Source organism: Trachurus trachurus (assembly GCF_905171665.1).
Source record: "Trachurus trachurus genome assembly, chromosome: 1".
Classification (NCBI taxonomy): domain Eukaryota; kingdom Metazoa; phylum Chordata; class Actinopteri; order Carangiformes; family Carangidae; genus Trachurus; species Trachurus trachurus.
The window spans coordinates 22,876,972-22,891,589 of NC_139891.1; the positions used below are offsets into that span (position 1 = coordinate 22,876,972).

At 38.9% G+C, this 14,618-nt stretch overlaps 1 protein-coding gene across 2 annotated transcripts in view; it reads left to right on the plus strand.

The window, feature by feature from the left end:
• Positions 1-14,437, plus strand: part of herc3 (HECT and RLD domain containing E3 ubiquitin protein ligase 3) — a 29,582-nt gene extending 15,145 nt beyond the window's left edge. For both annotated transcript variants that reach the window (XM_083976315.1, XM_083976316.1), the window contains exons 18-25: positions 1,331-1,501; positions 1,582-1,725; positions 3,928-4,094; positions 4,946-5,012; positions 5,944-6,026; positions 8,431-8,614; positions 9,949-10,051; positions 11,503-14,437. In XM_083976315.1, coding sequence (XP_083832441.1) covers positions 1,331-1,501; positions 1,582-1,725; positions 3,928-4,094; positions 4,946-5,012; positions 5,944-6,026; positions 8,431-8,614; positions 9,949-10,051; positions 11,503-11,711 — 1,128 coding nt within the window. In that variant the 3' untranslated portion in view covers positions 11,712-14,437. The remainder of the gene's footprint in view (positions 1-1,330; positions 1,502-1,581; positions 1,726-3,927; positions 4,095-4,945; positions 5,013-5,943; positions 6,027-8,430; positions 8,615-9,948; positions 10,052-11,502) is intronic.
• Positions 14,438-14,618: the final 181 nt, after the last annotated feature.

Below are 14,618 nucleotides of genomic sequence, written 5' to 3' on the forward strand. Positions count from 1 at the left end.
ATATGAACATCACAGTGCCGCTACAATACATGTTTGTCTGTTTCCTTTGCCTCGTGATTGCAATATCCCAGTAATGCCTTCGGGGAATTTCCTCAAATTAAAGGATGAACTGATTTGATTTTGGTGGGCAAAGGTCAAAGGTCACTGTGACCTCAGACACTTTCAAACTAATTCTTGGCTCGGACTCCTGAATTAGTGCACTAACTAACACAAATACAATGAGGAAAAAACGATGAAGTGATGATATTTTATATCCAAATGCTTAAAGGTCAACTTCATTGTGACATCACATTGTTCTGCAAAACACTTCTGGCCATTCTTCAGCACTGTATCTCAGGAAGGGGAGATTGTGACTGTATTTCCTGCAACTTTGGCTGTTTGGTGGAGGCATAATAAAAACCACAAGGCAGTGATTCTGCTATTGTATTCCTAGGTATTCTTCTTCTTCTTCTTCCGAGGAATTCATACTTCCCATGGGCGAAAACTCACCAAACTTTACAGAAATGTCCGACCCCATACCAGATTTACTCAAATCTTGGAGTTCTGCATCTTTCACCAAAATGTTGCCCCAATACTGCTAAAACTTTTGTCCACTTAAACTCATTACAAATTATGAAGTCCATCACTCCTCCCACAATTTTTGCTCAATTGTCACCAAACTTGCTAGAGAGCATCTTCAGACTGTCCTACACAAAATTTGTTTCCCGGATTTTTGATTTATCAAAAATTGAGCCTACAGTGCATCAAAATGTATGAGTGTAATGAGTGTAAACAGTACTGTAAACATATACCTGCAAATTCTTGCTAAAAACATTTTCGACGTTCATGATTTTGGAAGCATGGTAGATGATGTGTGTGGCAAATTTCAAAATTTTATCTCAAACTGAATTTTTCACAGCATTTTGAATTTTTCTCTCATGTGAACCAATGAAGTCAATGCAAGAGTGGCATATCTGAACATCAGTTATTCACTTATGGAGCAAATCAGTCATTTAAAAAAACAAATTACCAGCATCTCTATGCTGTCTAGATTGTGTATTTTCAGATTTTTGTCTTGATAACTGAATTTTTTTTTACAGTGGTTTCAAATCTGCCTGCACGACAGTGAATGGCTTACTCAATTTGTGAAGCTACTGTTGGACTGCCACTTGCCAATTAGCTCAGAGCGATAGACGACGGTCTTTGGTTCCAAAAGTTGCAGATTCGAGCCTCAACTGGTGCAAAATGAACATTATGATGTCAACTGTCCTGTCTTCCTATTCTCCTGTTTGTTACTCAGAATTGCCTAAATTTGCCACTAATTTTTTAAAAATGATTATTTCTTACCAAGATGGCGGTAAGCGGTGCAAACCTACACAATGTCTTCATGCTGCTCACACTGGAACCGCACCTCGCCAGGAACCCGTACCTGGTCCTCCACGTGCGCAGGGACCATTTAGTCAGTGACACCCTGCGAGAGCTCACCATGTACTCTGACGTGGACCTCAAGAAACCGCTCAAGGTAAAGCTTCTGGAGGTCGCTGCAGTTTGGTCGTTTTAATAAGAGTCCAGTCTTCATCGTCCTCTCTGTCCTCCGTCCAGGTGATCTTTGACGGGGAGGAGGCCGTAGACGCTGGTGGAGTGACGAAAGAGTTCTTCCTGCTGCTGTTGAAGGAGCTGATGGATCCTGTTTATGGGATGTTCACTCATTACAAGGAGTCCAACCTGCTGTGGTTCTCAGACAAAGTGAGTTGATGTGCAACAATAAATTGTTAATGAAGGAAAAAACTAACAAACAAACATTGAAATTACATAAACTCACTTCCTTTACTTATCATCTACAGCATTGTTGCAGATTGCATTGTTGTAGATCACATTTGATTATATAGCATTTATTTCCATATGATAATATGATGGGTGCCACGGTGGTGTGGTGGTTATCACTCTCGCCTCCCAGCAAGGGGGTTGGGCTTCAATTCACGGGGCAGGGGCTTTTCATGTTCTCCCCGTGTACCTCTTTGTGTACCACTGTCCAAAAACACTTTTCATACATTAAAAACGTAGCACAAAGTGCTTAGGTTGACTGGCCACTAGTAGTGCATGAATGATGTTGTTTGTCTCTGTAATAATACTAATACTAATTGTAATAAATAATAATTAATAATATAAAAATAATTTGACCAACTTCAACATAAAAACTCTGTTTACATGTGATCACTTATAATACAATATTAGCATATAAGTAAATATATACATACCGATATTTATATAACCAGATGGCTGCGTCATTATTTATCATGGGTACTTTTATTGTGATATTTTAGCGAATATCATGAATTGTGTGTTTTTACTTTGTGGTATTGCTGTTTTAACTTAGAGTTGTTCATATATAATAAGAAAGAAAGTGATTACTAGAAACAGATGAGTTTTGTGAAGCCTGTTGACTAGAATAGGTAGTAACAGGTATAAGAGGTAGTCCAGTCTCAGATGTTGTATATCCTCTATCTTTATTAGTATTATTTGTCATCATAAAGTGATTTATATGACTATATTTATTAGGGCTGGGACGATATGCTTTTCTCCCGATTCGATTCTTCTACGATTTTTTGGATGGCGATTCGATTTAAATTGCGATTCTACGATATTGCCGATTCTCTCGATTTTTAGTCGCATTTTTAACATTTATCTGCACACAAATACTGTAGGAGCCTATAAATTAACATACTCCATTATAAAGTGAACTTAAACCCTTTTCAAAGCCTGTACTCTCTGTATGTAAAAGAGGCTAACAAATACACATTGCACAATATTTAAAAAATTTCAAAAAAAAAAAAATTCAAATAAAAAAAAATCGATTTTTGAAAAAAAAAAATCGATTGAAAAATCGTCAAAAAATATATCGCGATATCTATGTGAATCGATTTTTTCTCCCACCCCTAATATTTATTGAGACTTGGTGATAGTGGTAGTCTCAGCACTCTTCAAGAACTATAAAGAGCATTTTTTCACCAGCCAAGGTTGTGTGGTCAACTCACTTCCACTTGCTGTGACTGAGCGGCAGTGTTGCAGAGTTCGACAGCGAGTTGGAGATAAGGCACCTGGAAAGTTTTTCACATGACAGCTTTTCCATCTGTTACCTAAAGTGCAGTTTGGAGACAGTCTGTCAGTAACTCAGACGACCTTCTGTCTGTTTGTGTGTTTGGTTTGGAAGCGTTTTAACATGCTATTGTTTTCTTTTTCTTTTTTAATGCTTGGAAGCACTAAAGCTTATAATGGATTTCCAGAATGTGGCTTTAATTCAACCTACAGCTGTATTTTCCATGATGAGCCACTGTCGCTGGCATCATACATACCAACACCGAGTGTCAGTGGGGATGCCGTGGTTTACAAAACACTCACCACTATGAGGGAACGCGTTCAGCTCTAATAACCATTTGAGTTATTTCAGTAAAATCACTGTGAGTCAGCAGCTTTTTCAATGACGTGTCAATGCAAGGTCACGTCTTTTTATATCTGTAGAACCCCTTGATTGTTTAATGAACTCAATTTAATTTAATTTTTAGAGTTTTCACAGAACAATGAAATATTTTATACATAGAAATTCAAATTTAAATGTAAATGAAATTTATAAACATTCAGTTTTTGAGACTTTGAACTGGATTGAATGATTAAAAAAAAAAAAAATCTTATTTAATCTTATTTTATTTCAGTGTTTGGGCAACAGGCGCAGTAGTTGGCAATATTTATCAGCTAAAAAAACATGTAAAATACTTCTCATTCATGAATAGTGAATGGTGTATAGTGATTTTTCCCTAATGTTTGTAAGCTTGAGATGTTATAAGTTCAATTGTTTTGTTAGATGTTGGATGGGTACAGCTGCAATAATGATAATTGCACACACTTTCATGATAATCATGATAATAATAATTTACCTCCCTGTGTCTGCAGTGCTTCGTGGAGCAGAACTGGTTTCACCTGATCGGTATCATCTGTGGTCTGGCCATCTACAACGCCACGGTGGTCGACCTCCACTTCCCCCTGGTTCTCTATAAGAAGCTGCTCGACGTGTTACCAGTACTGGATGACTTTAAGGAGCTCTCCCCCACTGAGGCCAGGTAACCGAACCACTGTAGTGCTCAAACACAACAACATTGTGCAACAAAGTGTCACTTACTTACATAAGCAGTGTTTTTTTTTTCTTCTTCAAGCAGCAGTGAAATTGGCCGTCACTGGGCAATGTCTCTTTATTGAATTAGCAGCAGGAAGGGTCAGCGTTTCCCCTCAGTGCCTAATTGTCTGCAGCTGACTATTGATTTTTATGTTATTACTTTGAAAGCTACAAGTATTGTGTTGCTATTAGAGACAACACGGCCTCAAAGGAACATCATGTGGAAAAACATTACAGATGCTACGCTTTTATTTTGGCTGTCGTGAAGGTTCGAGCTGTTACTAAAAGTCAGCACACCGGCAAGAAGGAGATAAGACGTTGTTTAAATAACTGTGTAAAATACACAAAGCTCTCTGAGTTTTTTTTTTTTTTTTTTTTTTTTTTACTTCATTGGTGTTGTCTCTTCAGTATTTTCAAATACAATGACCTCAACCCAGTTGTTATGCTTCATTTGTCAGACAATAATACTGCATCCTCTTGGGCTAATTGGTGCTTCCTTTGCCAGCCCACTTGTCCTCTTTCCATGTTTCCTGTGTTTTGGTGGTAAATATCCCACATGGTATTTGCAGGAAAACGTAACACAACACTCCCTTTGAGTCATTTCCTATTATTAGAAAATGTATCAAAACATCAACTTAACATCAAATCTAATAGATGGTGTTGATTCACTGCATGTTTAAACCGTGATTGATTTTCATATTTAACCCAGGATGGCAGGTGGATGTAATGACCAGTAGCAGATATTGTGTCATTAGTGACGTACTTTAGTGACGTTACTCTGCTCTTTATTCTCTGCAGGAGCCTGCAGCAACTTCTAGACTATGAAGGAGCTGATGTGGAGGAGACGTTCCTTCTCAACTTTGCTGTGAGCATGACTTTCCATTTCTTATGCAGCATTTAAGGATGAGGTTGTTCTATATTTTTCTTATTGTCAGATGAACAGACCGATGCCAAAACTGTGGAAGTTTGTCTCTTTGTGGTTTTTTGTGACTCCTCTGTTCTGTCTCTGGCTCTTGAGTCTGAAACCCACTAATACAGAAGATTTAAAAAATGCATCACATAGGCGCCTCTATGTCTCACCTTGTAGAGTTTGTACCACATCATGGACCTAGTCCTTATCAAAGCAGCCATGGGTTTAAGCCCGACTCATGGCCCTTTGCTGCATGTCATTTGCTCTTTGTCTATCAGAATAAAAGCACACTCCTCTCCTCACACACACACACTTTCATCCATTTTGTGGTGAAATAATCAGCTGAGAGCTTGACACAGGAGTAAAAAGTCAAATTTGTTGAGGATTATTTTCTGCTGTGGATTAACACTCATGTAATTCACTTATGAATCTAATTTACAGCAGCAGGTGGGGGCCACCATGTAATTTCACTCTGATCTGGTCCAAAGAATCAACAATATTTATACTAATACCAAATTGCTATAATTAAAGTTGAATTAATTACATGAATACTTGTTACTCATCTAGTTATTTTATAGGATTTGTTCTGGTATTTATTTATTTATTCATTCAATCTGTTGCTACCTGCTCATTAGCACTAATATATGTTGTACAATATGTTTTATGTTTTTATTAGCATGTTGTGTTGTGTGCATCGTATGTTGTTGGACAAAGTTCTCCAGGTAGACAATAAAATCAATAATTTGTATATTATTAGTATTAATTCACCACTAGTTGTTGGATCTTTTTTTGACTGAAAACAAACTCTCTGTTCTTCACTCGCGCTGCACTGAAACCTGGTCCGACCTCGTCACGCTCTCTCTCTCGTCTTGTGTTTGAATCCCAGATCACCAGGGAGAACTACGGGATGACAGAAGTGAAGGAGCTGATCCCTGGAGGAGAGAACATCAGTGTGGACAAGCACAACAGGTGAGGCGGCCGCTCGGCTCCACACATCCAAACGTGACATTTCAACAAATTGGATTTTTTTTTTTTTTTTAATGAATCTAGCCTCCCATCACTCGATGTCCCATTTTTAAAAATCATCGCATTAGGAATTATTTTATTGCTTCACACTCTGTTCTCTCTGGAAGATAAACGGATGACAGTGAGATTTTCTTTCTTTTTTTCCCCTCAAAACAGCAAGATAATCATGTGTTCACACAGCTGGCAGATTGCATCCCATTGTTCCAGAGTGAAGGTCATGTTTTGCGTTAAAAAAGATTTTGGTATTTGAAGCGTCGCTCCCTGTTTCTCCACCGTCCCCGGCCCGCCCTGTTCCCTGAAGCTCGGCGTCCTTGTTCCAGTGGCGTTGATTACAGTGTTATGTGGAGGAGCTGTGGGGCGGGTGGTGGTGTCAACATGTCTGGCTGCCGGTGCCGAACAGATGGTGAAGAGCGGCAGTGACCCATGTTGTTTCTGCTAAATCCCCTCAGCACACAGATATAAAACTGTAATAACAGAAATAATGGTGAACTGTTTGTGCCTGTGGTGTCAAACATTATAACACAGAGATGTTTGTTAGACTCAAGGTTCCCGTCTCAGTATAATTCACTGTTACAGACCGAGGGACAGTGTTTGCAGGGGACTGTCATCTAAACTTACGATATCTAAACTGTGTACTGCATCTGTCAGGAGCTTAATGGAGCAGTTAAGGGCAGTGGTTGTATTTATGCTGGTTTGTAATCAAAGGCTGAAGAACAATTTTTCTGTTTTCTTTTCCCTTCAGCTGAGTTTACATCTTTAAACTCAGTGGAGCAATATATTTAGAGGCGCATGCTTCCTTATTCTGATCCATGTTGAAACAGGATGTTGTGGTGAGAACTAAAAACAGTCAAAGACTTTTATTTTGGAGGAGTCTGTTGGGATTCTTCCAAAATCTGTAAAAGGTTTTTATTGTTGTTGTTTGTTTTTTACGATGCGTTTGCATAGTAGGAAATACAGTTATTCTAAAATATGAGTGCACAAAGACACACTTAGGCACAGATACATGAATTCAAACAGTAACAGTCAAAGAGGTAGGAAACGTAATGCTAACACAAAGACCTTAAAATAAAAAACACAAAATCTGTTAGACCAAATGAAAACAACAAATGGCAGAGACTAGTGCAAACTGAAAGAAAAAAGACAAAATGAAAAGGAAAATATATAGACTGTGTGTATACTGTATTCAGTTATTTCTCGTTCTAAATGTGCAACATTACACTTGGGGGGGATGTAAATCAAGATGATCAATGATGAACAACAGTATATATGTTTGAATTTGAGCTCCTTTTTATCTGAATGAAAGAAAAGTATCTCTGTTTCTAATGTGCGTGTGTCTGGTGTCAGTGCTGTTTGTGTCTCTTCTCTGCTCCTGTTTCTCCTGCTGCTCTCAGCAAGAGACCGGCCACCTGGACACATAATGCCTATACTGAGAATAATCAAGAGAGGAACGATTGATAGCATTTAAGATAAAGTATCAGGAATTCACCTCTATGAGAAGGTTTTGCACACTCCTCGAGTTCATGCACAAGCTTTCAATCTCTGGATCCTTTCACACTAGGAAAGGGTGTTAATACTGTGAAAGTTGCACTAATACATGTTAGGTATTAGAGTTTCACATCTCTCTAAATTCACACTGATGTTACACTGCACTTTTATAATCCACACAGCACAATTATTTTACATAAATGTTGCCTAACTAGTACCATGCATTTACTGAGAAAATTTTGATTTTTAATGACTGTCAATTGCTTTATTCATCTTTTTGTTTGCATTTCTCATACAAAATTGATGAAGTTATTTTTGAAAGGATGTTTTCAAAATACTGTGGTTGTTCGTTATTAGAATTTAAAATAAACCCCTGTCTGTTCAAATGTAGTTCACCTGCGCTGCACGTGTCTGTAATAAGGGGCTCACAGGTGGATCTAGCAGGACTCTAGAGATTATCGATTTAATTTAATCTACCTAAGCGACTTCTGCAGTGAGACCCACAGAGATGTAAACAAAGTCAGATCAGGCTGAACAAAGAGGTTGTTGATGAGGGAAAAAAAAAAAAACAGCAACAACAACCAAAAAAAACATGCAACAGCTCAGAACCACAGCTGAAATCAAGTTAGTCCACACACACACACACACACACACACACACACACACACACACACACACACACACACACACACACACACAATGAGGGAGGAAGAGAGTGTTTACGGTCACACCTTAAAGTCTGACTAAATTCTTTCCTCAAAAGCTGATTTGCAAGGATGCAGCTGCAGCACAGAGCACATTAATGACCTGAATGTTTACGTGTGTGTGTGTGTCTGTGTTTGTGTTTGTGTTTGTGTTGCAGGAAGGAGTTTGTGGAGGCCTACCTGCGCTACGTGTTCTCAGACTCGGTGAGCGAGCAATACTCGGCCTTCTCTGCTGGTTTCCTGAAGGTGTGCGGAGGGGAGATCCTGTCGCTGTTCCAGCCGTCCGAACTGATGGCCATGGTCGTCGGCAACAACAACTACAACTGGGAGGAGATGGAGAAGGTTGGTGTGAGGCTTAAAAAACTGTGAACATGTTGTGTCTCTTATTTTCTGGACTCATTCTGCAGACTAACCATTTCCTCCTTGGGGTTTTAATCTGCTTTTTTTTTTAACCCCAAAAAATGTGTGAACATATGCAAATCTCATAGCTGGACCGAACCATCAGGGAGTTCAAATTCTCATTTCCTAGTGACGCAAGTGTCTGCAAACTGATAGCTGTGGTGACTGACTTTTACTTCATCGCCCTCTGGAAAGTTAGTCACGGCACAACACCCAGAAAAGGAGAATACTACGTTACGACACAGCGAAGAATAGAAACACATCATGACTCAACAAGCTGCTCAGACGTCCAGAGGTTTGAGCTAAACGCTTATGTTAGCGCTTATTATGCTTGTGAGGCTCTCAGGGATGACATCACAAACCAAAGCACTGGACTGAACTAAAATTCAGATGTCATGAGAAAGCGATGTGGTCACCAAACCAAAACTTCCACACAGTGGTTGACATATTCTTCAAAAAACCTAAAATCATGATCATGATGATGAAAGTAGGAGAAACCCAAGAGGATGATGTTGAGCTATTTCCCTGAGTGAGTGAAAACTATGACCTGTTGGTGGCACCAGAGGAAAAGTCTGTAAGGTTCATCCTGTGGGGATTATGAACGACTGTAGTAAATTTCGATAACAATTTCAGTTTCATAAAAGTTTCAAGCTTCATAAAAAACATGTGTAATCTGTTGCCTTTATGAAAAACATGACATTACTATGAAATTGGCAATTATATCTAGGCTATTTCTTGACATTACTACACAAATTACTTGTTATTTCTTGACATTATCACATAATTATCACGTAATAAGCGGCCTGTAAATTTAAGAATATGATTGGATTAATCAAGAATCAGAAAATCTGCACTAAAAAGGACAGTGTGAGACTATAACAACCAAACCAGTAGTTCCTGCTCAGATGCTGAAGAGGCACCAAAAAAAACACAAAAAACACATTCAACATATTAGATAGTCTAGAACAGTTTCTATGGTATCAACCAGCTGACAGTCTGGTTAGTTTGTAGCTCAGGATGTGAACAGAGTGGTTGTTGGTGCTTATCTTCACATATTGATATTAGCTCTTGTGTCCAATATACTCTGGTGCGCTTATTGCGAAGATGGATCATTGTGTAAGATGTTGCCAAAAGACAAACGTGAGAAATGTGTCTGATTTTCTTTTTAAATACACACAGATTCATGCTCATCCTTTTTCTCACTGGTGCAGTGAGGAAATCGTAAAACAGAGTAATGATTTTAATCGCCACATTTCTCTTTGTGTTTGTTTTTGCAGAATGCCGTTTACAAAGGAGAATACACTGCCACTCATCCAACAGTCAGATTGTTCTGGGAGGTTTTCCACGAGTTCCCTCTGGAAAAGAAGAAGCAGTTCTTATGTAAGGATTTAATTGCCTCGCTGCACAATCTGCACGACAGTTTAATTTTCAGGCTCTCGGGCCTCAGACGTCTAATAAACGCTGAAATAATGTGCAGGTTTGTTCCTGCAGGAGAATAAACTGTAATGGCAGTAGTGTAAATCTGCACACGTTCTGACTCCACTGAAAACCTGAATGTATCGACAATACTAAATCATGATTCAGGAGCTTTTCTTAAATACGTTGCTGCAACTGCGGAGTCAGTTAAGGTGAACAGTGTTAAAAAAGCAAAACAAAAAAAAGACGGAGTAAATGTGTGGGTGGGTGTGAGTGAAGAACACAGGACAGCTGCTGCAGGAGGAGAGGACGAGTGATCCAGGAAAGATTTACTGAAGCTGATTCCTACATTTTCACTTCATAGTTTCCATGAGAGAAGGGAGGAACCAAATCACCTCAATGAGATCTGCTGTTGTTAGGCTGAAGTTGGTACATACCGCAAGTTTTGCAATAAAAAAATGTTGATTAGGTCTAATGTCCGGGCTGCATCTCATCTCAACTCAACTCAAACATTATTTATTTAACTTTAAAGGGATAGTTCAACATTTTGGCAAATTGGCCCATTGTCATAATCGCTATAGTCATAGCAGTAGGTTTGCTACCTTTAATTGTCGGTGCAAGCTATTTTTAGAACGGCAGAGCAGAGCCGCGAGCTGCTCAGAGCTACGCTAATGGGATTTCTTGGTTTCCCTCATCAAATACACAATCCAACAACTCCAAAACGCTCTCGTGGACAAGTTGTGACCTGCACGAGCGTTTTGAAGTTGTTGGATTGTGTATTTGATGAGTTTGATGAGGGAAACCAAGAAATCCCATTAGCCTCCATAGCGTAGCTCTGAGCAGCTCGCGGCTCTGCTCCGCCGTTCTAAAACCAGCTTGCACCGACAATTAAAAGTAACAAACCTACTGCTATGACTGTAGGCAAGGCAAGGCAAGGCAAGGCAATTTTATTTGTATAGCCCGTTTTTACAAACAGTTTGTCTCAAAGGGCTTTACATGGCATCGTAACAACATCATCTGTCCTTAGACCCTCACATCGACTGAGGAAAAACTCCATGGAAAACCCTTTTAATTGTGTCAATGGGCCAATTTGCCAAAAATGTTGAATTATCCCTTTAAAAACAACCAAAGTTGAGCAAAGTGCTGTACAGATCAATAAAACATACAATTATTTAAATACCATAAAATACATACCGTAAGTAAAGTGCAATAGAATACAAATTATAAATAAACAATAATAAAGACAGATGCGTCAACTCAACCGAATGCCAGAGAGAAAAAGTGTATCTACTGTTTTTTGTGCAGAAACGACCTTTGATGATCGATGGAAATTCAGAGGGTTTGGAGTTTAGAGACATTTTCACTGTGCTTCAAGTCGTTGATTTTGACATTTTCGCGTGTGTGTGTGTCTGCAGTGTTCCTGACAGGAAGCGACCGCATCCCCATCCACGGCATGGAGAGCCTGCGCATCATCATCCAGTCGACCACGGCCCAGGAGGATTACCTGCCGGTGGCCCACACCTGCTACAACCTGCTGGACATGCCCCGCTACCAGACCAAAGAGATCCTGTGCCGCCGCCTCACCCAGGCCGTGGAGCAGTACGAGGGCTTCAGCCTGGTCTGAGGAGGAGGAGGTGGGGGCTGTGGGGGCAGAGGGAGGGAGAGGGGGGAGATCTGCAACAGTTTTAACGCACTTTAACAGCAATACACGTGTCGGTGTCAAAACAGTGTAAGGACGATGGACTGTGTGACATGGGAGCGTCACTCTCTTTACATGCGCTTACATGCATCTTGAATCTGAAAGGTCTATCTACTGTATGTAAATGCAACTATTATCTTAATTTGTTTGTTTTTTTGGGGGAAGAGAGCAAAGTTTCTCAACCTTTCAGAGCCGTTTTGAAAGAGCCGGATATTTGTTTAAAATATAAAGTATTTTTAAAAAACCGCAAATGTACACCACGATTGTGGATCATTAAAATGTGACAAAGTAAAGGCCAGAGAAGGTTGAGAAACTCTGTTTTTCTTTGGTTAATATTATTATTACTATTACTATTATAATTTTTCAAATCTGTGTATTTTGTATTCTACACATTAAATTATATTTTTCAGCTTTAAAGACTTATGTTATCACATTGAGACAATTCAGTATATCTGCTTTTTGTTCCTATTAATTTATTAAATAGAGTGGTTATTTTTTGACAGAATAAATATGTGTGTATATATCTGTGTGTAAATAGCACTTTGAACATAATATTCAGCCCTGATTTTACGAGGAAGCGCTCAACAAGCTGATCCTTTTAAAATCTGGACACCAGCATGTCCTCTCTGCCTGATTAAAAAAAAAAGGGACAAATGAAAAGAGAGAGAGCGGCAGGCGGAGGGGTGCAGGGTGAAACACAGTGAATATTATTTGCAATCCCTTGTTCCTTTTGAGCTGTGACCACAGAGCAGCTGACTTTGTCTTGAACCTGCATTCAACAGTGTTGCCTTCTACAACAAAACCTACTATATGGACATGAGAAAAGCTGACTTTTTAAGGTTTATTTTCTGTGGATGTTGTCTGTGTGCATGTTGTTGAGTGAAAGCAAAAAAAAAAAAGAAAAGAAAAAGAAAGAAAAACCCTGATTGTCACTGAGACGTTTGACATGGTGTGAAATGTGCTCATTTGCTTCGTGGTGGAGAGTTGGAGCTTGATCTGTCCCCAATGCTGCATTCACTGACTGTCCGACGTTACCTAAACGTGTCCTTCGACAGCAGACGCCTTGGTATCTATATCTGTCAACTGTTGTTACGTATTTGTCATGGTCCGTCAGGTGAAGCTAGATGCAGTGCTTAGTACCATTTGTTAAATTAGCCGAACCGATTATATGAGTTGTGAACGGTTTTCCCTGCCCGACTACAGTTTAAGCGACAACAACTGAACGCAGCATGAGGATACAACTAGCTTTGCACAAGACACATGACAGAGATTGGATATGGATAAACCGCTATATTGGCTCCGTCCAACAGTTACAAAACCACTAAGCATTAAGCATCAATGGTGCATTAATGTATCAGTGATAATATAATATAATATAATATAATCTAATATAATCTAAAAGAGCAACAGGCAGAGGGGCTGTGTTCTGCAGTGAGCACTTTCACTTCTGTTTTCCCGCTTTACAGAGTTTTACTTGAGTAACATGTGATAGAGAAGTCACAGTGTGGTATCAGTACATGTATTAAAGTAAAAACATGTGAATACTTCCTATACCACTGTTAGATATCATCATACTAATACATGTTCAGGTCACAGAAACTTGGTGACAGAAAATGTGTAACTTCCTGTCGTGTTTCTTAGTTGCTTATGTCGGGTATCACTTAGCAAATCTTCCCTGTGAAAATACAAAATACAAAATACTTTTATAATTTTTCCTTTTTTTTATACAAGTTAAACAAATAATATACAACATATTAATGCCAGGTGGATTTTGTTGCCTCTGGACGGAGCTGTGCTGCCTGTTCTCAGTCTTTCCCCTAGGCTAGGCTAAACTAATCTAAACTAATCTTGGTTAACCAGCGACTCCCTGACAGCGGTGTCAATCAAATGTTTGACTAATTCTTCAATTCTTCAAACAGCAAATGAGCACATTTCCCCAAATTGTCATTTAAAAACTAAACGTATAAACATTAATAATCGTAATTAGCTGTTTCTAAAGTTACAGGTGATTAAATTGTGACATTTGTGGCAGGATGACACAATAAGTGCATACTAGTTAAGAGTGTGGGCAGATCAACTTTTAAATATATTCAATATAATATAGTAAACTGACAAACTTATATCTGTCATCTCGCCCTAATACTGTATTTACTCCTACAGTCGAACCTCTTAACCCAAATGATGTTTAATTAGGTCGTGCAAGTGTGTGAAATGTTCTTGCATATATCTATATTTTTTATATATTTCATACATGACAGTGGTGTCAACGTGACTTCAGACAGTGAAATGACTTGATGTGTCCTGACTAACAGGTCGCACGCCGACACATCCATTTAGCAATAACAACCCGATACAGCCCAGTAATGTAGTGACGACTCTGGGTCTTTTCCTCTAAAGGTCTTAAACTCTGGACTCTTCTGAGACATTTTTCTTAGAGCAGTTCCTCTTATTGCTTAGCTCTGTACTGCATGTACACACATGTTTGACATACTCAGTCAGTATTTGTCTAATTAAAGCTGATTCCTCCTGCAGAGTTTAATCCTATGCAACTGTTTGTGCAGCCCTTTGACTTTTTTGCACCTTTTAATGTGCTATATAAAAAAAATAAAATGTCATTTTTGCATATTTGTCCAGAATCTACACAAAGCTCTCTGTTCCAGCCAACTTTTTAAATAAACAATACAGTGTCAAAACCTGATTGAATTATTGGGCTAAGATGTGCTTTATACAGTAAACGGAGACAGGAAGTTCATACGTGCATGTGAAAACAGTAATTAAGAAAAACAAGATTTTCTCAAAGTCTGTGTTTGTGTTGCATGATATTCTTCAGCA